Source organism: Hylobates moloch, unplaced genomic scaffold (assembly GCF_009828535.3).
Source record: "Hylobates moloch isolate HMO894 unplaced genomic scaffold, HMol_V3 SCAFFOLD_19, whole genome shotgun sequence".
Lineage (NCBI taxonomy): Eukaryota > Metazoa > Chordata > Mammalia > Primates > Hylobatidae > Hylobates > Hylobates moloch.
The window spans coordinates 30,582,955-30,609,791 of NW_026652294.1; the positions used below are offsets into that span (position 1 = coordinate 30,582,955).

The 26,837-nt window shown below is 55.6% G+C and overlaps 1 protein-coding gene and 1 pseudogene across 7 annotated transcripts in view; both read right to left on the reverse strand.

Annotated features, from left to right (window-relative positions):
* Nucleotides 1–3,611: 3,611 nt before the first annotated feature.
* On the reverse strand, nt 3,612–9,139 carry LOC116458349 (large ribosomal subunit protein uL18-like; annotated as a pseudogene).
* Nucleotides 9,140–16,453: 7,314 nt separating this feature from the next.
* The window catches only part of BRD1 (bromodomain containing 1), a 52,471-nt gene continuing 42,087 nt past the window's right edge, over nt 16,454–26,837 (reverse strand). For 4 of the 7 annotated variants that reach the window (XM_032138138.2, XM_032138139.2, XM_032138137.2 and 1 more), the window contains exons 9-13: nt 20,870–21,005; nt 20,228–20,355; nt 19,243–19,352; nt 18,766–18,920; nt 16,454–17,587 (exon numbers count right to left, since the gene is read on the reverse strand). In XM_032138138.2, the coding sequence (XP_031994029.1) occupies nt 17,404–17,587; nt 18,766–18,920; nt 19,243–19,352; nt 20,228–20,355; nt 20,870–21,005 (713 nt within the window). In that variant the 3' untranslated portion in view covers nt 16,454–17,403. Of the gene's footprint in view, nt 17,588–18,765; nt 18,921–19,242; nt 19,353–20,227; nt 20,356–20,869; nt 21,006–26,837 lie in introns of those variants that run through there. The other 3 variants (XM_058431240.1, XR_009211028.1, XR_009211029.1) reach the window with 3 other exon arrangements.

Below are 26,837 nucleotides of genomic sequence, written 5' to 3' on the forward strand. Positions count from 1 at the left end.
GGTAATGGGTCCTCATTGCCTCAGGAGCAATAACTCAGAACTCAGTATATTAATGCTTCACCGTGTCACTGTTTGGGGAGAATTGTCATATTTTTCAAATGCCTTCAAACTTTTATTTTCCTTCCACGGTCTCTGAGTTTGCCCCAGACCCTCACTGATTAGTTCCAGCTACATCTGCCTTTTCTCATTAAAAGAAAAGCTCGTGCATTTTATTTTCAATTAACTTGCAGGAATCTATCAGGAGAAAATCCAACTGAACCTCATCATTCACAGTGCAATTTCTCAGAACCGCCAGGGACGGCAGGTGTGATCCAGGGTGGGGCTGGCCTCCCACCTGCTGGGGCACGTGCATCCCAAGGGCTCTCTCGGGCCGGGGCCGCTGTGCTCAGCCTCCTGCACAAAGCAGGGAGTGTGGGGAGAGGCCTCATCACACTTCCCACCTGGCAGCAGGTGCCAGGACACCTGAGTCTCCTCCGCTCTGCCCTCCAGTCTTGTCCCCTTGAAGACACGTGGGGCAGGGCCGGATGGCTAATGCGTTAGGATATGGGTTCTGGCCTCTGGCGGCTCTCAGAGCCTGCCTGGTGCTCCCTTGGCGAGCATCTGGCCTCTGGGCACCTCTTGACTCCCCTGGCAAGACAGAGTGGTCTGAGGGAGCCGTTATCCCAGGGGACACTCGCCAGGACCCTCCCACAGGCTGTGGATGCGTGTGGCCTGTCCTTGGCTTCCCTGGACCAGACCTGCCCATGGGCCTCTGGTGTACGTGGGTTCAGTGCATGGCTTCTGAGAGAAGAGTGGCTGTTTAGCCACTGGAACATCACCTTCCTCACAGCTCTTTCCTCTCATAAGTTCGCGCCTTTCTCCAGGCCCCAGCTGTGCCCAGCGGCAGGGATGAGGTGAGATGTTCTGAAGTACTCGTCAAAGGCCCGGAGAAGCATCGCATGGGACAGGAGGGGAAGGACTCCTGGGGGCCCGTCCTGGGCCTCTGCCCGGAGACCCAGTGTCTTCCTGCCAGCATCTGCTGCCAGGCAGCAGCACCTCCTCCAGCACCTCCTGCCAAGCATTTAGTGTTTTGTTTGGGAAGTCACCGAGCACAGCCTGTCTTGCAGGACGCAGGAGACGACACTGGAAATATCATCACTCATCATCAGAACAACCCTGTTCTCCAGGGCTCAGCCCTCAGCTCCACTCCTCAGGGCACGGACAGGTGGGCAGGGCCGGGAGCCTCCACAGCCCGCACCCCTGCGAGGGATCTTGCAGGAGGGGAGGCATTTGCGGCAGAGCCCAGCGTCCCCACCGCCGGCATCCCTGCCTGTCTGCAGTTCAGCCTGGCTCCCAGCAGGCCCGGCAGCATCTCCTCTGTGAGCCCCCAGCACCTGCCACCGAACATCGCAGGGCGGCCTCACCTCCCCATCCCTGGGAGGACAGGGTCCCTGGAGCAGACATGGGAGTGGTGCCGCCTCACGTTTGCTCCTACAGCAGGCCCTCCACGGGAAGCCCCCTCCTATGTCCTGTCCCCCACAGAGCAACCCCCACCGCCTTCACCCCAACCTGCCCCGCCCCTGCTGAAGCCCCTTTCCAGCCCAGCTCCTGCCCCCTCAACCCTCCTCCCTTTGGCATTCAGGTGAGGTAAGCGACTGGCAGGACTTGTTTTCTGGTCCCAGCCCCACTGACCCATACAGGACCTGGTCCAGGCAGGATGAAGTGAAGAAACCAGCAGGAACTAGCAGACGGTGAGAGGCGGATCCCTGGCTGCCCTCACTGCTCACTGGCATCAGACACGCCCACCAGTGCCATGACAGTTTACAAATGCCATGGCAATGACCCAGAAGCTACCACCTTTTTCCTAGAAAATTCTAAATAACTTGCCCCTCAATTTGCATTGGCCCATCCTTAATTTGCGTGTAATTGAAAGTGGGTTCTCATGGGTATAAATATAGCTGCCAAGCACCCATACACTGTTGGCTGTGGGCGCACTGCCTAGGAGTTAGCCCTGTCCTCAAGAAGCAGTACCGTTCAATGAAAGACTGCTGTCCCACACCACTAGCTCACCCTCGAATTCCCCTTGGGGAAGCCAAGAACCCTCCCATGCTAAGCCCTAGTTTGGGGTCTTTGCCTGTCCTGTAACGGGGGGGCCTCCCTCTGCCACTTCACTGGCCCTTCCTTGTTCCCCCTCCAAGTGCAGTGCCCAGAACCCAGACACCACCCACTCACGGGATCTTCCCTCTTTCCAGAGAATTCGGAGTCTTGGCCCGGCTGTCCTAAATCCCCTCCCCACAGCTTTTGACTTTCACCTCCACTGGGCTGTCCAGCCCAGCTATGACCCCAGCCCCCCCGGCCCCTTCCTGTTACAGCTGGAGGGTCCTGACTCCCACGTCCCCCACAGGGACCCCCAGCCAAGCACAGCTCCAGACTTGTGGGCCCCATGCAGGCGCCATGGTTCATACCTGTAATCCCACCACTTTGGGAGGCTGAGGCAGAAGGATTCTCTTGAGCCCAGGAGCTACAGACCAGCCTGGGCAACACGGCAAAACCTTGTCTCTAAGGAACAAAAGCAAAAATAAAGAAAATCGGGATGGCAGCAGCAGAGCAGGTCCTCCCACACGTGCTTGCCCAGTGCATGGCTAGAATCCTGCCTGCTCTGCCCCTCCTGGCCGTGCCCCTCTTCCTGCAGACCACTGATCAGACCAGGTCCTTCCATGCGTGCTTGCCCAGCATGTGGCTGGAATCCTGCCAGCTCTGCCCCTCTTCCTGCAGGTGAATGATGGGGACCCTGCACAGTGCCCCCTTCCTCAGAGATGCCTGCCCTGATGCCCACACAGTGACAGCCCTGCCCTCTCCAGCCCCTGCTGTGTCCCTCCACCTTCACCCCACAGTGACTGTGTGCTTCTGTCCAAGTCCCCACACACCACAAGCCCGTGGTTGAGGGTCTTTGCCTGTTGCTGAAGCCCCAGTCCCTGGTGTGTCCCCCAGGCTATGGTAGGAGTCCCAGAGCATCTGTCGACCACTGTAGTCAGTTCCAATTTCAGACATCAGTGTCCACAGGGGCTTTGACACGGATGCCAGTGCTTTGGGCTGGCCTCTTCTACAACTCACCTCCAGCCATGTCATGGCCTCAGCTTAAATCCCTTCAGATGTACAACTGACCAGGCCAGCACAGCAGCCCGTCCACCTGTGTGGGTGATCCTCCTGCCCTGCTGTCCTTTTCTCAGGGCCAGGCTGCAGGTTAAGGCTACAGTGAGCTATGACTGCACCACTGCACTCCAGCCTGGGTGACACAGCAAGACCCTGTCTCAAAAAAAAAAAATTATCAAAATCAAAAATGAAAGATGGGATATCACTACAGATCCTACAGAAATAAAAAGGATGATAAGAGAATGCTATGAACAATTTTATGCCAACAAATTACATAACAGATTAAATGGACAAATTACTGAAAGAAACTACAGAGACCTATTCAACAAGTAAACAGATTGAAATAGTAATTTTTGAAATTTCCACACTGAAAAGCACAAAGACGGATGACTTCACTTGTGAATTCTACCAAACTTTTTTAGTTGCTGTCAACAAGTTTATTGTCTTTGTCTGGAAAATCCTCATAGAAATTGTTTGGTTTAGCTTTCAGTAGCCTGCTCCCAAGCTCTGAGGAAGCTCGCCTTCTTTTGAACTACCCAGGCTTTCTTCTGAGCAAGAGACATTTTCACCTCTTCTTTCTAACTTCTTTCTTGGGTTTCTTTTCATAGACTGGATTATCTTGTATAGCAGCATGAGCTTTCTTTTTTTTTTTTTTTTTGAGATGGAGTGTCACTCTGTCACCCAGGCTAGAGTGCCGTGGCGCAATCTTGGCTCACTGCAACCTCCGCCTCCCAGGTTCAAGCGATTCTCCTGCCTCAGCCTCTTGAGCTGCTGGGATTACAGGCATGAGCCACCGTGCCCGGCCCCAGCATGAGCTGTCTTCTACATCTCCTCCATCATGTCTGAAGTTAAGCCTTTTTTTTTTTTTTTTTTTTTTTGGTGGAGTCTCACTCTGTTATTCAGGCTGGAGTACAGTGGCGTGATCTCAGCTCACTGCAACCTCCACCTCCCAGGTTCAAGTGATTCTCCTGCCTCAGCCTCCCAAGTAGCTGGGATCACAGGCACCCACCACCACATCCAGCTAATATTTGTATTTTTAGCAGAGACGAAGTTTCACCATGTTGACCAGCTGGTTGTGAACTCCTGGCCTCAAGTGATCGCCCTGCCTCGACCTCTGTAAGTGCTGAGATTACAGATGTGAGCCACTGCGCCTGGCCTACCCTGTTCTTTATGTATCGAGAGAACTGTTTCTTATAAGCATCTTCATCTTCCTCCATTAAGTAGCGCATGTAATCTGCAACATTCTGGCCTATGATGTGCTTCCAGTGTACTTCTGCTTTAAATTCTTTGCTTTCAGAATCATGACTAGGGAATTGTTTGGTACTGTGAGGGATAGACCAGCCTCCATCCACAGCTCCCTTTAGGGCACCAAAAACTTTATTGCCAATGGTAATTCTGGCAAGGCCTGCATCCAAAGAGCAGGCAAAGGCACCCAGCTGACCATCTATGCTTTCCACATTGTATTCATCACCAGTCACCTCCACTTGGCCTTCTTAGATCTTGTCCAGGCCAAACCTATTGAGAAGCCTGTGGGCCAGCAGCAAGCCAGGACAATATGCTGCAGTGTCATTTGTCAGGCCAACCTTCACACTATATTTTGACAGTTCATGTGCATATGCTACACGGACTATCATATCCCCCTCTATACAGGCATAAGCAATCTAACAAATGATATCTCTGTTATACAAACTATCATCCTGTATTTGGATGTGTTGTGTTTATTTTTATCCTGTATCACCAAATGTTTCTGAGCATAGTGATCAGTTTTACCCTCTCCTAATCTTCTGAATTTCACTTGGTATCTCTTAAAGTAGGCCTTATTCTTAATTTTAACAAACCCTATCCTGTGGAACAGAGACCCACGTCTGTGGCTCATCAGAGACCCACAGGCCTAGCAGTGCTGGGCAGGGAAAGGCTTTACCAAACATTTAAATAAATAAGAAATGCTAATCCTTCAAGCATTTTTTCAAAATAACTGAAGAGAAGGTAAGACTTCTAGATATGGTTTGGATGTCTTGTCCCCTCCAAATCTCATGTTGAAATGAGATCTCCAATGCTGGAGGTAGGCCTAGTGGGAGGCATTTGGGTCATAGGGCTGGATCCCTCAAGAATGGCTTGCAGTAATGAGTGAGGAGAATTCACTCATTATTCCTGAGGCCCTCACCAGAAGCAGATACCAGCATTATGCTTCCTATATAGCCTGCAGAACCATATACCAAACAAACCTCTTTTCATTACAAATCACCCAGCCTCAAGTAATTCTTTATGGCAGTGCAAACTGGACTAACATGCTTCCCAACTAATTCTGAGGCCAGTATTACCCTGAAACCAAAACCAAAGATATCACAAGAAAGAATATCCCTTCTGAATACAGATACAAATATCCTTAACAAAATACAGAATTCAGCAATGTATAAAAAGGATTATATCCTAAAACCAAAAAAGAATTTATCCCAGGAATACAAGGTTGGCTTAACATCCAAAAACCAATTAATGCAATACATTAATAGAATAAAGGGACAAACCACATGATCATCTCAAAAGACACAGGAAAAAATAGAAAATTGCAAGTGTTGGTGGCGATTTGGGGAAATTGGAACCTCGTAAACTGCTGGTGGGAATGTAAAATGATGCAATTGCTTTGGAAATCAGTCCAGCAGCTCCTTAAAATGTTAAACAGGGCTGGGCACAGTGGCTCACACCTGTAATCCCAGCACTTTGGGAGGCCAAGACAGGCAGATCACCTGAGGTCAAGAGTTTGAGAACAGCCTGGCCAACATGGTGAAACCCCATCTCTACTATAAATACAAAAATTAGCCCAGTGTGGTAGTGCATGCCTGTAATCCCAGCTACTCCGGAGGCTGAGGCAGGAGAATCATTTGAACCCAGGAGGTAGAGGTTGCAGTGAGGTGAGATTCCGTCACTGCATCCCAGCCTGGGTGGCAGAATGAGACTCTGTCTCAAAAAAATAAAAATAAAAATGTTAAACAGAGAGTTAATGTATAACCATGCAATTCACTCCTAGGCATATGCCCAAGGGAAATAAAAACATATATCTACACAAAAACGTATATGCAGAGAGATCACGATGGCTGATAGGCACAGATACATGTACCTCCTCCATGGAGAGGGACAAAATAGTAAATAGATGTGCACATTTTGAACAGACCATCCCGGAGAGAATGCTAGGATTCACCAGAGATGAGACAGGAAGCACCAGAAGTAAGTTAGGAGAGGGCTCATGGCAGCCTGTCCAGCCAGGAACTGACAGCCTCCAGGTGGGAGTCTCCTGGACATGCCTAAACTGTAAAGAAATTCCCAGGGCTCCACACTCTGAAATGGGCTTTTACAATCTTGGCTATGGGAGAAACCATCCACCCACTAGGGCCTCGGGCCTGACACATGGAGCTGCCTGAACATTGCACAGATACGTCGCTCCAGAAAAGGGAACCCACAAAGAACCTCACAGGCATTCAAACCTGGGGCAGCCTCAGCCGAGGCCGTTTTGAGAGCCTCACTACCGGGGACCTACCGACATGGCTGCAGCCACTGCGCTGCTCCAAGGAGACAGGGGAGACTGGGCACAGCCACACACTCCTGGGAGGTGCCCTGGGGGCCGGTGGGGATGCCAGCAGGCCCCAGGGGCTGGATAAGCAAACTGTGGAAGCCCCATGCAATGCAGTGTCATTCAGCCATGGGGAGACGTGAAGCTCTGACACCTGATACAGCCAACGCGCTTTAAACCATTGCACCAGGTGCGGGAAGTCAGGTACAAGAGGACCGGTACGGTATGATTCCACTCACAGGAAACGTCCAGAACGGGCAGCTCCACACACGCAAAGCCGATCAGTGTTGCCAAGGGCTGGGGGAAGAGGAAGGAGGAGGGACTGCTGATGAGAACGGGTGTCCTTTGGAGGTGATTGAAAGATTGCAAAATTGACTGAGATGATGGTTACACAGCTCTGAGAATGTACTAAAAACCAGTGAATTGTGTGCCTTAGATGGGTGAATTCTCTCATGCCAATGATATCTCAGTAAGCCTGGAAGGACGCAGACCTGGTCAGCGAGGAGGAGGGCCTGGGCCTTGCTAAAGTGGGCAGAGTGTGTGGGGTCTGTTGGCTCAGCCCCAGCCTCTCTGTGCAGCCCTGGGGTCTGGCTCCTTCTGCCGCGCCCCACAAGCTGCCCCCTCTCCCCAGCTGGGGCCCCAGGCCTGCTCTTCTCTGGGCTGAGCATTACCTTTGCCAGAGGAAGGTCAAAGCACCTGGACCCCAACACCCCAGGGGCCCTCACAGGCCTCTTCCGGGACCCACCTCTCAGTGAGCGCTGCCGGTGATCACCCCTGGGCCTGAGGGCTGGGCATCCCCCAGGTGGGCAAGGGGCTCTCCATGCAGGGCTGTGAGCAGAGTGGGGGCAGCCGGCCGCAGTCTCTAGCCCCTGGGGCCTGCTGGCATCCCCACCAGCCCCCAGCCTGGGCACCCCACCCAAGGAACCCAGCTCCCAGAGTCGGGGGCACTGATTAATATTCACACAGGCAGCAGAGAGCTGCTGAGCCCTGAACGCGAGGCAGGGAAGAAAATTGAAGCACCTGCTCTGTATAAATCAAAATGAATTTACTCTTCCTCTAAGGACAGCTGCTGTAATAGGCCGCAGCCAACAGGTCTCATGGCGTGATTTATGCGCAGGAAGCCGCTGCTCACACCGGGTGTGGAAGCATTCGTAACCCCGAGGGGACCCGCTGCTCCACAGAAGCTGATGGAAAGCTCAAGGAAGGCCGGGCTTCAGGGGTCACAGGCCGGGTGCCAGAGCTGCTCACATGGGTGGTGCCCGAGGGAACCCTGGGAGGAGCCGTCAGCCCAGGCAGTGGGTGGAGATAGGCTCTGCCTTCTGCCTTCACCAGTTCCACCCAGCGCCCGGGTTGCCCACCACAGCCCCGGCCAGAGCAGGCAGACGTGCAGACGCCAAGCCGCACTTGCTCATTAACTCACATCCTCACTACAGCGTAGTTGTCGAGTAAATGCTCTCCATGGGTTAAAAATATAAGTAGAGACGGCCAGGCACAGTGGCTCAAGCCTGTAATCCCAGCACTTTGGGAGGCCGAGGCGAGTGGATCACGAGGTCAGGAGATCGAGACCATCTTGGCTAACATGGTGAAACCCCATCTCTACTAAAAATACAAAAAATTAGCCGGGCGAGGTAGCAGATGCCTGTAGTCCCGGCTACTCGGAGAGGCTGAGGCAGGAGAATGGCGTGAACCCGGGAGGCAGAGCTTGCAGTGAGCCGAGATCTCGCCACTGCACTCCAGCCTGGGTGACAGAGCGAGATTCTGTCTCAAAAAAATATATATATGTATATGTATGTAGAGACATGAATGCCGATTCTTATTTATTCACGGAACCAATGGCTGAGATGCCAGAAATTCAGTCCCTGGGTTGACACCAAACCCAACTGTTGGCTTTTCCTGCTGAATGGAGGGGCTGGGAGAAGCCACCTCTGGCTGGCAGCCTCAGACCTGTGTCCACCCAGCAGGCCTCCACCCAGGCGGGGACAGGCCACCAGGCAGGAGTCACTGGGGCACTGCTAGGGCTCAGGACACTTGCAGGATGAGTGAAGGAGGAGAGGGAGGAAGGCGGAGAGGACCACCTCGGCCACTCTGACCTTGCCTCCTGGCCACGCCTGGGTTCTTAGAGGCGGGAGCTGGGGGGCCGCAGGGCTGGGGGCCACAACCACTCTCCAGCTGCTGTCACCCTCCCTGGCAACGAACCCCAAAGCCCCCACCTCCCCACCGCGGGTGCCACACACAGGCCTGGTGCAGGTTCCACATTATCCGTAACAGTGTTTCCCACGCAGGGCCAAGCATTACCAGGAAGCTGCTATCATGGCCCAGCAGCGTCCGTCAGCCACCACTCACCTCGTTCTGGCTCCAGCTAATCGTGCCAGGGTGGGGAGAAGCCCGGGAAGCCAGCTCCCCGCGAGCCCCTGGTTCAGCCGCACAGCCTGACTGCGTCATCCGAGCCCTTGGCCCTGGCCTGCCCTGACCCTCCTGTCCCCAGGCCTGTTTCCAACCTTCAGTATCTGCAAACAGAAAAGGACAATGCCCCACCCAGGGGCTTCCCTTATGGCCCCTGCGGGGAGTGAGGCCGCCCCACTGCAGGTAGGCCTGTAGCAGCTGCACCTGAGGCAGGGTTGGGAGGAAATGGACACCCTGGTTAGCCAAGTCAGATGGGAGCAGGATGGGGAGCAACCCAGCGGGCCCGGGGCCTGCAGCCACCCCCACAGCAGCACACCCAGGGCAGGGTGCATGGGGACCCCAGGCCCTCAGGAGAGAGCTGGACCTGAGTCCATAGCGGGCATGGGAACCAAACCAACCAGGCTGCTGGACAGGTGCCTTCCAGCCCTGCTGACCAGCCCTGTGGCCAAATGGACGTCAAAGCAGGAGTGCCGTGCATCCACCAGGAGCCAGAGCGGGAGGCTGGCACAGCCTCCTTGGGCAGGTGTGGGCCTGTGGCCCCGACCTCTGCAAAGTCATGCCTTTTTTTTTTTTTAGTCTAATTAAAGATTGGTCAATTTTATCTTTTCAAAAAACTAACCTTTTGTTTTGTTGATTCTTTGTATTGTTTTCTAGTCTCTTTTGTTTAGTTCTATTCTGATCTTTATTATTTCCTTCCATTAATTTGGGGTTTGGCTCATTCTTGTTTTTCAATTTCTTCGAGGTGCACTGTTAGGTTGTTTACTTTAAGTCTTTCTATCTTTATATATATAAAGTGTATCTCTTTATCTATCTATGTAGATAGATAAATAGATACAAAGAGACAGGGACTGGCTCTGTCACACAGGCTGGAGTGCAGCGGTACAATCGTGGCTACCTGCAGCCTCGACTTCCTGGGCTCAGGTGCTCCTCCCCACTCAGCCTCCCAAATAGCTAGGACCACAGACACACACCACCACACCCGGCTAATTTTTGTATTTTTAGTACAGATGGAGTTTCATTATGTTGGCCAGGCTGGTCTTGGACTCCTGACCTCGTGATCCACCCACCTCGGCCTCCGAAACTGCTGGGATTACAGGCATGAGCCACCGCGCCCGGCCCTGACTGTGTCTTTTCCAATAGCCTGTCTTTGAGCTCACTGATTCTTTCCTCTGCTTGACCCATTCTGCTGTTGAGAGCCTCTATCAATTTTCCAGTTCAGCAGATGTTTTCCTCAGTTCCGATATTTCTGTTTGATTTTTTAATTTCAATATCTTTGTTAAAATTCTATGATAAGTTTCTGAATTGATTTTCTGGGTTATCTTGGAGATCGCTGAGTTTCCCTATAACTGCTATTTTGGATTCTTTATCAGAGGCTCACATGTGGCCATCTCATTAGTCACTGGTTCCTTGCTTTGTCCCTTTGAGTGGTTCATAGTTCCCTGTTTGCTCATTTCTTGTGAATGCCCATCTACGTCTTTGCACTGAAGGATTAGTTCTTTATTCCAGTCTTCTCTGTCTGGCTTGTTTTGGTTTTTACTGGGTATGTTTGCTTAGAGACTCTTTGCCATGTACCTGTTGAATTTTTTTTCTGCTAGGTTGCTGCCTCCTTCTTCGGCATTAGAGGGCAACATAAGTCCAGGTTTTCCTCAGCTCCGATTAAAGGCTCGGAGTGGGGCTTCCTGTCCCAAATGGGGGAGGTCCCACAGGGGATACCCCAGCAGTGTGGGCAGACTGGCCGGGGGTCCATGCCCAGGGAACCTATGGACTGTGCCTCCTATCATGTAGCTGAACAGCCTGACTTGGTGCCTCTTTTGGCTGCATTACAGGGCAGTTTTTAGGGCTGGAGATGCTAGTCCCACCTCTTCCCCTTGTCTCTGGCTGGCCTCAGGGATATTTCTCCTTTAAGCATTCTGAAAGCTTCCCTTGGGTTGAAGCAGAACAAGTCTCCTGCAGGGATCCCAAAATACTGGGAAGCTGGTAGTCCACCTTGATCTCATTTTTCCAGTGCAGAAGCCATGAGTCAGGGGAGATTTGCCCACACTTGGTGCAGGTAGACTGGGGGAAGGGACATCATAGATATAGAATTCCAGTTCTCTTACTGCTTGCTCAGAGTTTATTCACTTCTCTGTGGCCCTGGGGACTGTCTCATCCTCATATTTGAGTTCTGGGATGTTGCTGGAGATAATCTTGGTGCTGAATATTTGTTTTGGATTTTCTGTGGCAGAGAGTGAAGCCAGCTTGCTTCTATGCTGCCATCTTGGAACCAGCCATCTCCTCAATTCTTTTTTCATTTGCTTTTAATTATAGGTGATAATAACAACTGAACTCCATAAACCAGCAGGCACCACATGTGGGTGCATTTGCCACATATTGATCCTCCAAGGTGGGGGTTGGCTAACCCATCCTGGGCTCTACTCCCCACCCCCCACATGGCTCTCCCATGTGGGCGCCATGGGAGGTGGGTTGCTGAGCCCCAGAACCTGGCTGTCCTCACCTGTACAACAGGATGGGGTGGGGAGTCAGAGGAGGCAGGGAGGAACCTGGAGGGTCTTGGTGCTTCAGAGTGGGAGTCCCCACAGCTGAGCTGATGTTAAAACTCTGGGGCGAGAGACCAACAAGAGATGTGTTTCATTTGCAATGGGAGAAACACTAATGAGATAAGGTAGAGCCGCATTAAGACTCAGTGAGCAGAACACTGTAAGTGAATCATAATTTCATGAAATATCCACGCAGGAGGGGTCCTAGCTCAGCAGAGCTGTTGCCGGCCTGGTCAAGGGCCAAGCTCACGTGCAGGCTCCCTCCAGGGAGTCCAGGCTTCTTACGGCGTCGCTGAGTCTGGCTGCCCCAGCCCCACGGCTCCCAGAAGCCCCCACTCACACAGTGGAGTACACACCCCACCATGCTCCCTGGAGGGGGGACTTTGGCTAGGTCCCGAGACTGGGGGGCAGGGGGACCTCTGGGCACTTCACTTTGGACACTCATTATACTGAAATATGCATAGAATTTGGCCGTAATCTTCTGCTTTCCATGAGAAAAATGTGATTTTTGTAAACTAGCAGAGGCCTTCTCTCCTACTTGTTGTGTGGGGGTCATTTTTGGGATCCTCCAGCCTTTGCACATTGCTCCCAGCCCCCACTCCCCGGCATCCACAGGCCCTCGAAGCTCACAGAGATGGAACAGCTGTGCTGCCCGGCGCCTGGCCTTTGGCCCAGCCAAGACTTGCTGCCCTGAAGTGAGCCCAGCAGAGGGAACAGGATGACAGCCTCCAGCTCTGGCCACAGACACCGCCTGACCAGCTCTCATCTCCAGGTGGACAGGAAGGACACTCTGAGTCCCTCTCTGAGCCATCCCTCAGAAGGGGGAGCACTGGAGGGGGCAGGAGGTCCCTGAGGGCCACCGTGGTACCCCGCCGACCTTCCTTCCTCCAGATGCTCATAGGACTCAGTGCCACGGCCCAGCCTGGGGGTGAGCGCTCAGCCATCAGGTGGGGCCCCTCAACCCTCGCTCCTCCCCAGCAACTTCTTCAGTGCAGTGGGCGCCCAGAGGACAGGGCCTGTGAGGCCAGGGGTCACTGTCCACAAGACCGCAGGGCTGGACCGAGGCTCTGTGGGGATGGAGATGGTGATGGTGCACAGAGGAGGCTCAGAGGTAGCACTGACCAGGCATGGGGACAGGCCGGGGGGTCAGGGACGAGACCCGAGGGGATCCCCAGGCTGAGAGGGCCTCAGGGGAGGGGCGCATCTGCAGGAAGGGGCTGCAGGGCCTCCCACCCACCCCCTGTGCTTGCAGTCCAAGCACAACCTGGGTGCTCAGAGCCTGGGCCCAAAGGATTTGGAACCCGAGTGGGTCTCTGGGGGATGGAGTGAGCAGCGCAGATTTGGGCTGGACCTCCTGGGGGTCTGACTGAGGGTCTTCACTCCCTACCTGCTGCTGCCCCTGGTTCCTGCCACCCCCATGTGGCCCAAGGCAGGGCCCACCCACAGAGAAGGGGACCTGGGGCTCAACTCCTCACTGCATTCTCCCTGCAGCCCCTGTCCTCTCCCCGTGTGACTAAGGGGCTCTACCCACCTGGCTGAACCCCCAGCTCCCTAAGCCTCACGCTTCTGCCCTCCCTTTCTTGCCCGGACTGCCAGACACATGACTGTTTCCTCCTCCCCTGAAGTCAGGCAGCAATAACCTCCCCAAAGCAGAGGGACTCCCCGGCAGGTGACAGAACCAGCCAGGGGCAGGGGTGGTCCGGGGGCCAGCCCAGGGCTCGGCGGCAGTTTGGCAGGGGCTTGAGGCCTGGAAAAATGGACTCCGACGCTACTCAGGAGGACCCCCCAAAAATGTCCACAGCATTACACACTGACGGACACTTTGGAATCATCCCAGCCTCTCCAAGCAGCCCGTCCTCCTGCTGACAAGGCCCACCGCAGCCTCAGAAATGGGAAAAACAGATCGGCTTTCCCAAACTGCTCACGCCCCAGGCTAGGAAGGAGCAGCTCAACGTTGAGCCAATTCCAGAAGCAAACAGGCTGGTTTTAGGGAAGGACGAGCCAGACTCCATGCGAGGGCGTCGGATGCCAACCAGGCACAGCTGGGTGGGGAGCTGCACCCAGGAGGAGCGGGTGCAGGGGACGAGGCCAGCTGGACACACCTGAGAGGGAAGCTGGGATCCCACGCTGGATACGGAGCCCCCTGCTTAACCCAAGACCCCCACCAGCCAGTCACCGTGTAGACTCCAGACGCCCACCAGCCGGTCAACCCAGGGAGGTGAGCATGACTCAGTGGTCGCCCCCACAGTGGGTCGGCTTCGCTAGGGCACAGCCTGGAACCCAGGGAAATTGGATTGCTCTGCACTCTATTTTGCAGGCCTTTTCACATCAGCGTACTAAGTTCCTCCTCATTCTTTTTAACCCACTGCCACAGGTTTTTCAGCCAAGACACGGCGGAGTGGTGTCAGAACAGGAGGCCACACTGTGAACTTGGTTCCCAAACATGAAACTCTGGCGGCTTCGTGCCCTGAGCCCTCTGGGTCTCAGCTGCCCACACCGAGGCACTCCTCCGGGGGCTGGGAGGGCCCGGGGTCCTAGCGAGGTAGGGAGGCTGCGGGGAAGTCAGTGGGGTGCGAGCGGTGTGGACACCTCCCCAGCCCCAGCCGCCTCCAGTCCTGGTGGCCTTGGGCCAGAATGGATCTGCTCATGAGGTGGGCACCAGCCCCGTGGGCTCAGGGAGATGTCAAAGGCTCTGGTTTTGGGGGAAAAGGTAGGGAACCTCTTGCTCCCTCCTCGTCCTGAAAAGCCAAGACGCACCAACTCCCCGAACCTACACGCCCACCCTCCCCACGCTCAAGCCTCAAGCCGAGCGCACCGCCCTGGAGGACGGAGGACCGTGGCGAGGGCGCGCCCTGGGAGACAGAACCCTGGAGAGCACGACCTGGACGGTGGGCAAGGCCAGGATCCGCGTCTGAGCCGCTGGGAACCGATGAGCCCCGTCCATGGAGTTGAGGAAGGGGGTCGCCCCACGCGGTGAGCGCCGTCTACACAGCGCGCTTCCTCTTCTCTCGTTAGCGCCACGGAACCAGCCTCTGGTTCTGCACCTCGCGCTCTGGGAGCCGCGCCCGGCTTTGGCGAGCGCTTCCCCGGGACTGCCCAGCCTCTGCTCCGCTCGCCCAGCCAGGCCCGGCTCCGCGAAGCCCCCAGTGTCCAGCCCAAGGCCCCGATTCCCCAAGGCCAGGGCCCCGGGGCAGCATTGGAACAGGGCGCGGACGCCAGTCCTCCGAGCATGGAGTCATTGCAGCTTTTGAGAAAAGAAAGCAGACCCCACCGCATCGAGAACGCGGCGCCTTGTTTGGGGACGTTCCTGGGCCTTCAGGGAGTGCCGCCGGCTCCTCGGTCCCTCCCTCCTCCCCGCCCCCACTCCCGACAGCCGCTTCCCTGGGGACCTCCCCTCGGGCTGCGCTTTCAGCCCAAACACAGGGAGGTCTTCCAGGAGCCTGCCCAGTCCCCACAGCAGCCCAGAGACCCCCACTCCCACCTGTACCTGCCAAGCCTTCAGAGAGGGCGCTGGACATGCCCCGCACGGGAGGCGCCCCGCCTCAGCACCCCTGCAAGTAAGTGGCAGCAACCCAGAAAACCCGTGAGAGGCCTCTGAGCAGCCCAGAAAGTGGCTGGAAGACGCACACGCAGCTCACCCCTCTGTAAGAGCAAGGACCAGAGAACACATGCTGACCCCTGCTTTTGCAGAGGGGCGACGCTCCATGGCAGGTGCGCTCAGCAGGTGTCCATCTTATTTCACACCTTTGTGTTTACATCATCTTATTTTGCATTTTATGTCTCATTAACAATACGCAGCTGGCCAGACGCAGTGGCTCAAGCCTGTAATCCCAGCACTTTGGGAGGCCGAGGCAGGTGGATCACTTGAGGGCAGGAGATTGGGATGGGCCTGGGCAACATAGCAAAACCCCATTGCTAATAAAAATACGAAAATTAGCCAGCCCTGGTGGCGGGCACCTGCAGTCCCAGCTACTCCGGAAGCTGAGGCAGAAGAATCACTTGAACCCAGGAGGCGGAGGTGGCAGTGAGCTATCGAGCCATTGCACTCCAGCCTGGGCAACAGAGAAAGACTGTCTCAAAAAAAAAATTAATATGCAGCAGAATATTATGTGGTCAGCCCAGGCAGTACCCCCTACTCAGCCCTCTGTCCCCACAGCTCCAGGCACTCCCCCAGCCCCTCCCCTGGACAAGAGGTAATGCCCAGAGGGTGAAAATCCACCAAGGTTAAGCCAGAAACAAAAGGCTCAAAGTTTCAGCATCTCCCTCCGCTCAGACCCACTTAGAGCAGATTCCTCTCATCGACAGCACGATTAGGCTGTGGGTGGCAAAGAGAAGGGGTGCAAACTGCACCCGCCATTAGCTGGGCTTCTCGGTGGTAGCCGACTGCTCCACGGCCTGTCCCCATCTGGCTCCTGCACCCGCTTCCCCATTTCCTTTCTGCGTGGGCGGTGGGTGATCCTGGGAGCCACCAGCTGCTCGTAGTGGGGAGGGGCCTGCTGGGCGGGGCTGGCTGTGGGAAGGAGAGCCACGGCAGATAGGAAGCACCTGCCAGATGCAGGACAGAAACTATCTAAGGAAGACTTGATTTCCAAGTTTCTATGGAGATGTTAAAAATGGTGTAGGCTTAAAAAGCATTTAAAACTTTTATGTAACTAAAGTTTTAAAATAAAAATATGATCAGGTGAAGTAACAAATAATGCCATCCCATGACAATTTTTAAGATAAAGGCATGTCCCCGCCCCTTGCAGCCAGCACCCCACCCATCCTTGGGGCTCACCTAGCCATCTAAGGCTGTAGGAATAAAAAGTCCACACCGTCCAAATCTTGACTTTATTTTTAATATAAAAAATGCAAATTTGGAAACCCACCCTACTTTCCCCAACATAATGCTTTACCTCTTAAAAATAAAAATAAAGTACTAATTCTATATACATCACATGTACCATACAAAAATGTATCCAAAGTTTCTATTGCTACCAAAGTGTTCTAAATTAAAACAAGTTACAGAAAGCCCCTCATTGTAAACAAAAGATTACAAGTTATAAAATCAAAGTACACACAGGCCAGAGTCATTTATACAATGCAATGCATTCTGCTCCCAAGCCAAGTTGAATTTTTATGTGCCTGTATAAAAATGCATATCAATATACCTTTGCAAATGTATTTTTCATTATAAAGCAAATGAATACACTTTCTACAATAAATAATCCGCTGGGAGGCACACCTGCGGGGTTTGAGGTGGGCGGGACGACGGCAGCTGGGACACACCCGCCGGCGGTCACGGGCAGCGGAGTGTTTTTGGTGATCTGCAAGTGATGTACACAGCATAACTTTATTCTCCCCTCTTTCCACAAAGTACCATTCAAAATAATGTCATTTTCTTTCTTAAAATACACATTTGTCATTGTAAATTTACATCCCGTCTTATTAAATAAGTGGTACTCTGTGTAAAGAGCATGATTTACAAAATTATTAAACATTCAAAAGTCTTTAAGAAAAAGCTACATATCAAAGAAAGTGACGCCAGCAGCACGGCCCGGGGACGTGCGACAGACGCACTGCGCTGCCCGGACGCGCCCACCCCACTCACAGCGCCCAGACGGAGATGGGTTCCTAGAAAACTTGGAAATAAAACCTCCCCCCTCCCCGGGGAAAAAGAATTAAAGAGCTACAACTAAAAATCAGAATAAGTTAAGTTTTGAACAATATACAAACATGTACAGCTTATCAACACTATGGACAAGACCCGAGCTGGCGGCCGGGCCATCAGTCAATGTCACTGAGGTCGCTGGTCGGCTCCCCGTGGACGCGGCTCAGGTGGTTCATGGCGCGGTCAAAAGCGATCCGCACAGCCTTCCGGATGCTGGAATTCCTCCCTTCCATCATCTTTAACTTGTCTATAGTTTCATCAATACCAAGGGGAACCATTTTGGACTTAGGAAGCCACTGCCTTTTTAAAAGGAAAAACATGGGGAAAATCATTGCTTGCACGTGGTATTTCAACATGCTCCATGTAATCATCTAACAAATTCACTGCCCTCTGATAGAAAGGGGCCCTGCTCAGCACCACCAAGACAGCTGGGCCCCGTGCAGGGACAGGCCCAAGGCCAGGAGTGCACCCCTCCCTTCCCCTCTCCGGCTTGGGGATACAGGAAGCTAAGTAAGGCATAAAAACCATCACCTCCTCCTCCACCTCCAAAATGTTTCCCAGTGCCTGCTGAGTGACAAGACATGCACACACCAAGCCCAGAGTCAGGGTGGGCCCCGGAGCAGGGGCCAGTGGTTGGGGAGACCCCATCAAAGGGGCCCTCGGATGGACAAGGTGTGGGCCTCGCTCAGGGCCTGACAAGGAGCAGTGGCCACATGGCCAAAGAGGCAGACGTCGAGGCAAGGAAGAGAAAGACGGTAGGGATGCCTGTGCTGCCAGTCCTGCTCCAGGCACACCTCAGGCAGGTGGCCCCGAGCCCCTGCGCCAGGTCCCAAGTGCAGCCAGCTCCACGGGGAACCAGGAAGCACCTGCCCAGGCCACGTGCGCAGGGCACAGCCGGGGCCACAGCTCCACCCAGGGGCATGTGCTGCCAGCGTGTCCTACACAGAGGGGTCTTGGGGTCTGAACCCTGGCACATGAGGGTCCCAGACGCTCTGGGAAAAAGCAGCTCAGGGCACAGGGGGAGCCTCCTGTGATGGGGTGGATGTCTGAGCAGAGCTGGATGATGCTGGGACGGAAGGCTCTAAGCACAGGGCCAGAGGCCAGGCCCGGGCGGGGGCCATGTCCTGCAGCACAGGGGTCCGGGAGCACAGCAGAGGGACCCCCAACACTACAGTGGACACACGGGTAAGGAGTAGGGAAGAGACAGTCCAGGCCAATGGGGCTCAGGCGAGAGGGAGAGGAAGCCGTCAGGCAGAGACAGACCCTGTGCTCGGTGCCCGTCCCACAGTCCCGACGAGGGGGCTGAGCAGTGCCCTTCTCTACCAGGCAAACAGCGGAGCACTCACCTCCAACTTTAGCTGTGCCAGGGCCCAGCAGACAAAGAGGCTGCTCGCCACAGGGACACTCAGGTCACCAAGCCCATGGCCCCCACACAACCACCCCAGCCGGTTCCCGGAGTTTAAGGCCTCTCAACTCACCAACTTCTCTTATTATCAAAAAAGAGAACAAGGAACAGCTTCTCATCGGACTTGGTCTGCATGTGCTCCCCAATCTTCAGCACGTCCAGGGGTGGGGCCGGGATGGTGACGCCATTGTGGTGGCCAGGCACGCGCGGCATCTTGGGGTCGATGATCTGCACGAGAAGGACCCGCTGAGGTCACTGTGAGGCTCACACCCACAGATGACCGCACCTGTCACTGGCACCCCCACCCCAGCCCCCCACAGCTGTGTGAGCCTCCTCAGACCACCCCCGCCCCCCCGTCCCCGAACCACCCCTGCCCCTTCCAGCTGTGTGAACCTCCTCGGACCAACCCCGCACCCCTCCCGCAGCTGTGTGAACCTCCTCGGACCAACCCCGCACCCCCGAGCTATGTGAGCCTCGTCAGAACCCCCCTCCACCCCACAGCTGTGTGGGCCTCCTCAGGACCCGCAGGCGCCACAAGAGCCGTACTCACCAGTGCCGGGTAGGAGGGGTAGCCGCTGCACTTGGCCCACACCACCTTCAGGGGCTCCAGCACCGAAGCGGCGGCATCAGTGGAGATCCACATGCTGTTCTGGCCGACTTCTGCAGAGAGGCACGGCGTCAGCAGGACAGAGGAGGCACGCCCCGCCCCGCCCCCACCCCACAAAAGGTGCAGCAACAGGGTGGAGTCCCCCGAGCACAGCCCAGCTCTCAGGCCTTTCTCACCCACCCCCGGCGGCACCACTGCCTCTCCTGTGGAGTCCAGGCCCTTGCATCCCCACTGTCCCTGCAGCCCACCTGGGGGCCCACCAGACTCCCATGGACCCAGAGAATCTCCTGCCCTCCGGGCTAGAAGGCTCTGACTCCAGGTGCCCAGCACAGCCCCTTCTGAGCCCTCCTTGCCCCAAGGACAGGGCTCCCCGCATGCTCCTGCCTCATTTACACAACTGACACCCCAAATCGGAAACCAAAGTCCTGGCTCCCTCTCCGCCAGACCAGCTCCCTGCTGTTCCTCCCACCTGGGGGGTCTCCGTCCTGATACCCCCTTCACAGCGTGGCTGCCTTCCACAGTGAAGGCTGTGCGACCCCAAACCCCGGGACCTCTCCCTCCCCCAGGGGCCTGAAGTTGAGGGCACCCACCCTGCAGTCAGTCCCCTGTGCAGCTGCAAATGACCACTGAACCTAAACAACCCCAGACAGCCTTGACAGTGCCTGGCAACCAGGAGCCACACAGAGCTGGATGTTTCACAGGGAAACGAAGGCAGGATGGAGGAGGCGCCACCTCCGCAGGCACCCCAGCAGGGCTGCAGCCCAGAGCCCCTCGGTGTGTGATGAACCCTCCCCCGGGAGGTCGGCCAGGGTGGGGCTCCACACAGGGCACCGTGCTCCCTGAGCCAGAGTCCAGTCTCCAGCAGTCGAGCCCTAAGACGCTAACCAGGAGGTGTGGAGAGCCACGGAGGCAGGTCTGGGCAACTCACCAGCTGCGATCCTGGCTGCCTTGGCATAGTTCCCATTCTCGATGCAGGAGATCAGCTCACTGCGGTCCTCCAGCGTGTGCCTTCGCACAAGAGCCGGTTTGCCCCGCCCACATTTGGGCGCACTAAAGCTTCGGGAGGAAGAGCAGAGGGAGTCAGGTGCCCCGCCCCTGCCTTCAGCCTCACGGGCTTCGTCCCGTGGGCTGTCCGCCACCAAGCTGGCCACGCATCCTGCCTGACACCCCCTCGGCCAGGCAGGCCTGTGGGTGCGCAGGTCTGGAGGGAGTGAGCCTGTGGCAGGGGGGACTCAGGAGGCCAAAGTGGCCTTCACAGGGCAGACAGGCAGGGCTGTGCTCACTGCCAGATTCCGGGAGGAAAAGATCAAGTGTAAAACTTCATTGCAGATTCTAAAATTGTGTTCCTATTTCACACAGTGTTTTTCCTACTTCTGGTTGAATTCTATAAAGCAGATTAATATGCAGCATGGGAAACTGTCCACAAGGGCAGAGCACACATGAATCCCGGGCCAGAATTTTTCAGAGGACACTAAGATGGGAGCTGGAATGTCCCGGTTTCCAGGACAGCCAGGCGGGGCGGGCGGTGCTGGGAGCTGCGTGGCGGGAAGCTCGGGGCTGCGGTGCCCACCTCGAGTCGCAGAGCGGGCTGTTGCTGGAGGAGATGCTGGACTCGGAGGCGCAGCGTCGTCGGGGTGTGGCTCTCCTCCCCAGGCCGCTGCCCAGCTCCTGCTCGCTCCTCACACCCCCAAAGCCATTGGTGAGACCTGGAACACAGGCAGGCAGGCCGAGCTCAGCACAACCAGGGCACACTCAAGCATGACTCAACTACGTTACACTTGGAACACATCTTACAAAGAACGTTTCACAGACAGGTAAGACAGCATCTTCCTTTTCACTCCCAAGTTCCCGAGCATAGTCCTTACAGTAAGCAGACACCAAAGTTACTCGTTAAATGAAATCAACAAACTGCAGTCAGCTCCGATCATAGTAGTTTGCTGAGCACCATGAAGATGCCCCTCTTCACAGGCCTGGGTCTTTAAACAGGCTCTGTGAAGGCAAAGAAAGGGTGCTGTGAGCCTGCACGGGGGCAGATGTGCAACCTGTGAGTGCAAACACGGGGGCGGCCTGTCCACGCCGGCACAGGCCGCATTTGAACGGAACCTTCACCAGGCTGAAGGGGCCACCAAAGACACAAAAACGTGTTCACAGGAGCAGAGCTCCAGGGAACAGGAAATCAGGTTTTAAAAAGAAAAAACCTTGGTTCAAAAGACAAGTGTTAACATGAAGTCAAAAGTGCTGACGAAACACTTTAAAACACAAAATCCGGGGCCATCGCCGCATCTGAGTGTGTCTGGCCTCGCTCACCATGAAGCTGCAATCACTGCCTTTCAAGTACTGTACACAGCTGAACAAAACACAACTCACAATTCCATCATCTCAATGTTTACAAAATAAGGCAAATCTCAGTATTTTCCCCCTAAAAAGTCCTGACTTTGTCAGTCAACAGGAAACAACACATCCGCCCAAGGCTCCCCGACAAGGTCCCCCACGGGAGTCACAACATGGGGACGATGTTCCCGCCCGGCGCCCGCTAGGTGTGAGAGCTGAAGGGGTGTGTGATTTTTTTTCTTTTTTGAGACGGGGTCTCCCTCTGTCGCCCAGGCTGGAGTGCAGTGGTGCAATGGCTCACTGCAAGCTCCGCCTCCTGGGTTCACGCCATTCTCCTGCCTCAGCCTCCTGAGTAGCTGGGACTACAGGCGCCTGCCACCACGCCTAATTTTTTGTATTTTTAGTAGGGATGGAGTTTCACTGTGTTAGCCAGGATGGTCTTGATCTCCTGACCTTGTGATCCGCTCACCTCGGCCTCCCAAAGTGCTGGGATTACAGGCGTGAGCCACCACACCCGGCCGTGTGAATTTTTTTATCCAAAAAGAACCCCATTTTCCTGCCTACCTACCTCATCCTTAAAAAATTTTTAAATCTATTTTCAAAGGAAATTATGTAAATTTGTAAATAGAGCATTTCTGTAGAATTCTTTTTGGAAACGATGTCTCGCTCTGTCACCCAGGATGGAGTGCAATGGACTCCATGGCTCACTGCAACCTCGACCTCCTGGGCTCAAGTGATCCTCCTGCCTCAGCCTCCCGAGTGGCTGGGAGACATGTTTTGACGGGAATGGCTGGACTGTGGGGTTTTCCACCCGCTTTGTATGCTTCCCGTCTGTTCTCAATGAGCACAACCGACTTTTCAATAGAGGGGCTGCATCAACCTCCCCGGCTTCATACACTTTCTGTCTGTTCTCAGTGAGCATGACTGACTTAAACAGAGGGGCTAAATCAAGCTCAGAAGGGAATGCACAGACTGGGCGGGTGCCCTGCTGCCCTCCACAGACTCAAGTCAGACACCAGCTCCCTCTCTGCTGGACTGGAATGTACCGTGAGCTCCAAGGGAAGCTCTGTGTTTCTCATTTTAACCTCGGTCATTTTAAGGCAGGAACTGCGGCCAGTTGGGTGTGTCATACTCATCTCTGGCAAGGGAACAAATAAATATAAGAACCTACAGGAGAAGGCCTTGAGCCACACGCTGAGCTGCCCTGGGGCTCCACATCCTCCCCACACTCATCACAGAGGGGGCTCAGACCCTGCACACTCAGGCCCTGAAGGTGTCTCAAGAGGGAGTTAAAAGTCCTGTCCTGGCCCCGAGAATCCCTCAGGAGCAGAGACTCCATCCCTACTCCAACCTGAGTGGGTGAAGGCAGGGGAAGCCCACCCAGCTCACATCAGCAGTGGACGGACGGAACCCAGCACCCCTGCCAGCATTCGGCTCACAGGCCCGGGGAGGGGTCTGCCAACACATGTGAGCCGTCTCCAGAGAGCAGCCACCAGCCTGGTGACCCACACCCCACAGCCAGGCCCCCAGCGCACTCCAGACCCCAGGTGCAGGGTGAGCCTGCTCCAGGCTGAGCAGACACGGCCCAGGGCCTGGGTGGGGAGGCTTTTAGTAGTTACTGGTTGGCCGAGCAACGGCCACTTGGGGAAAGACGACGACCAGTGCAGCCTTCACAAGACTGCCCAGTGATGCCAGCCTGAGGACCCTAGCACCAGAGCACCCGCAGCTGTGCCAGCACCTGCAGCCCCAACACAGCCAAGCCATGCACAGGCCACTCACCAGCCATGACGGCCCCAGCTCCATGTAAACCACCACATGGAGTGGGGCCAGGAAGGGGATTAAAACACAAGGCAAGTCCTTAATTCTTAGAAAGGAGAGAATGATAAAATGCCCCTCTTAATTTTCCTAAGCATTCAGTGAGTGCACGTATGATGCAAGAACACACAGAGGTTCCGCGTGTCACCCATGAAAATGTGACAGCACCAGGGAAGATGTGGGCAGCACAGACAAACCTAGCCCAACTGAGACACCACCCAGCCCAACCAAGACGCCACCCAGCGGGAGGCCTGGTGGGGGTGGCACAGCCGCAGGGGCTGCTAACAGGCGGTCTGGGGGCTGTGGCAGTGCAGGGTCACCCAAGAGGCCAGACCAGGCCACAGACACGTCCCGGGAGGCTCTGCAGCCACCGCCTGGAGTCCCCAGAACCTCAGGGGAGCTGCGAGGTGGCCTGCGCTGCCCAGACCCTCCCAGCCTCCACCTGGACCACCAGAAAATAATCTAAGACAGCTCTGGTTCTGAGATCTCTCCATCTCGGCCCTGCCAACTCCCGCCCTGTGAGGCTCTTCCGGCCACCTGGGAGATACCCACCATGACCCGCACCTCAGCATCCCTGCAAGGACCTCAGCCCAGAACATTCTGAAGCCCAGGCCAGCCTTGAGGTGGGACCCAACGTGGGGAACCCAGGGCCTAAGGTCTGCAGAGATGGGTGCCAGGTCCATGAGGCATTTGCAAACAGCAGGCACTGAGGCCGAGCTCAAGCCTCTAAATCATGTATATAGCAGGGGGCAACTTTCAGCAACTTTTTCAGCACGAGGTTTTTTTTTTTAATGCTGAAAGTAAAGCTGGTGACTGTGAGAAATACATTAAAAGAGGCGGCGGCTGCCAGGAAAGAGGCCCCTCAACTGCCCCCTCAACACAGGAGCTGCACGGAATTCCCACAGCGGCCAGGGCCCACCCACGCTCAAGGGCCTTCCCAGTGACCTCCTAGGAGGCCAAAGACTGAACTCAGAAATGTCCCTCGCTGCCCCCAAAGGAGATGGCGCAAAGGTGTCCCACAGCCCAGCCAAGCGCGGTCCCCGGAAGCCTGCCCCTCACCAGGTACGTCCACAGCACACCTGCAACTGTCCGAGGAGGTCCCCAAAGGGTCTTCTGAGAGACTGAAGGCCACAGCGGCTGAGACACTGCCCCTCCCCACAGGGAAGAGAAGCCCCAGGGCCCACCTGGGGAGGCAGAGGCCTGCAGGTCTGACTGATGGGCCGTAGTCTCCTCTGGTCTCAGGCTGCCAGCCCCCAACCCATGTGGACACCACAAATCCTCCAGGCCACAGGTGCAAGAACACCAGGCCCTGATCAGTGGCTGCCGAGACGCCTGAGGGCAGGGAGCCATGGGAACGCATCCCCACGGCGCGGGATACACGCCCGCCCCTGCCCGCCCCTGCCGCCGGCACCCAGGCTGCCGCCTCAGCTTCTCCGGCTCATGGGAAGCTTGGCCGTATGAAGCAGGTGGGCTGAGCCTGCGCCCTGAAGACCAGAGCCCTGAGGGCCCCACGCAGTGGCAAAGGAGAGCCCACTATCTCCTGTTTTCAGTTTCACTTTTACCATCGTTAAAAGGAAAGCAGTTTTGGTGCATTTTTCAACCTCTCAACAAAAACACACACGGAAGAAGATTCCAACAGCACCCTGCTCTTGCTGGGACCTGCTCCGTGATAATGCAGCCAGGACGGTCAGAGACAGACCCAAGGCCCAGGCCAGACACCTGCACAAGACTTGCTGGGACCTGCTCCGTGACAATGCAGCTGGGACAGTCAGAGACAGACCAAAGGCCCAGGCCAGACGCCTGCACAAGACTTGCTGGGACCTGCTCCATGACAATGTGGCTGGGGACGGTCAGAGACAGACCCAAGGCCCATCTTGCTGGGACCTGCTCCATGACAATGCAGCTGGGGATGGTCAGAGACAGACTCAAGGCCCATCTTGCTGGGACCCGCTCCGTGACAATGCAGCCGGGACAGTCAGAGACAGAACCAAGGCCCAGGCCAGACGCCTGCACAAGACCTGCTCTTGCTGGGACCTGCTCCGTGACAATGCAGCTGGGGACGGTCAGAGACAGATCCAAGGCCCAAGTCAAACGCATGCACAAGACTTGCTGGGACTTGCTCCGTGACAATGCAGCTGGGATGGTCAGAGACAGACCCAAGGCCCAGGCCAGATGCCTGCACAAGATCCCAGGCACGGATGCCCCACCCCACGAGCAGGACTTCTCAGTTGGCCGCAGGGACACTCAGCGTGGCGACCAGCAAGAGACAAACAGCAGCACTGCTCAAGAATCCACTGGGGATTGTGGGGAAAAAACAGAGGAAGGGGAAGTAAGGGGAGAAGGAAATCAGGTAGAAAACCCAGAAATACAGAAGATGCTAGCGAGTGAGTGAGCACGCACTGTCCATGCCACATCCTCAGATGGTGCCGAGCCAAGTTCCTCCATACTCCATGGCACCGACACAGCACAACGCGCCTGGGCATGGCCGTGGCACCCAAACTGCCAGTCACTATGGGACGGCTCCGCACATGCTCAGGACAGCCTCAGAATGCTGTCCACTGTGTCGTCAGCTGCAGCAGTCTCCCAGCTGGTGCCCGGCTCTGCTCTGCGTCCTTCGTGACTGTCGAGAGGGAAGGCTGAGGCGCCACGACATCCCGCCAGCTCCAGGTGTGCACCGGGCGCCAGCACCATTCCCACTGCGGGGCTCTGACTTACAGAGGGGGTGGGCTGGGGTGGGGGAGAGCTCCTCCAGGGCTGCTGTTTGTGTTTTTGTTTAGAGGATGTTTGAGCTGATGATTCCAATGTGATCCGCAAGAATTAAGTGAAAGGCAAGATGCAGTGATCTTTGTGCGTTCCAAAACGGCCGCTTAGCAGAACTCCAGTCCAAGTTGAGGTAAGAGAAAATGATTAGGGTCCAAAGAGTGAACTACCCAGCACATTAGTGGTTAAAGTGAGAACCTGGAAAACAGTGAAAAAGCCATTTAGTCTGAATGAAAGGGCAGGACAGCTCAGCCTCCTCCCTGAACAGCCAAAGGACACTGAAGACAGCCCCGCGCTCTCACACCCCAGCACGTGCACACAGAGACTCGCAGCAGGGGTCTCCAAAACGGCGGCGAGTGGAAGGCCGCTTCAGGTGAGGGTTCACTGCCGGTGAGCGTGCAGTCGCGGAGGAAGGAAGCCATGAGCCAGGGCCAGCCTCTGGGGCTGGCCCATCGCGGGAACAGAAGCCTGGCGCGCAGCACAGCCGGCCCACGGGCGCAGCGACACAGGCGGGAGGTCCACAGTGAGTGCGTCGCCTCAGGACCAGCGACCCTGTTCAGCCTAACTCAGAATTGTGTGTGTGCTGGAAAATGCCAGATAACTCCCTAAAGATCAGAGCACACAGATGAATG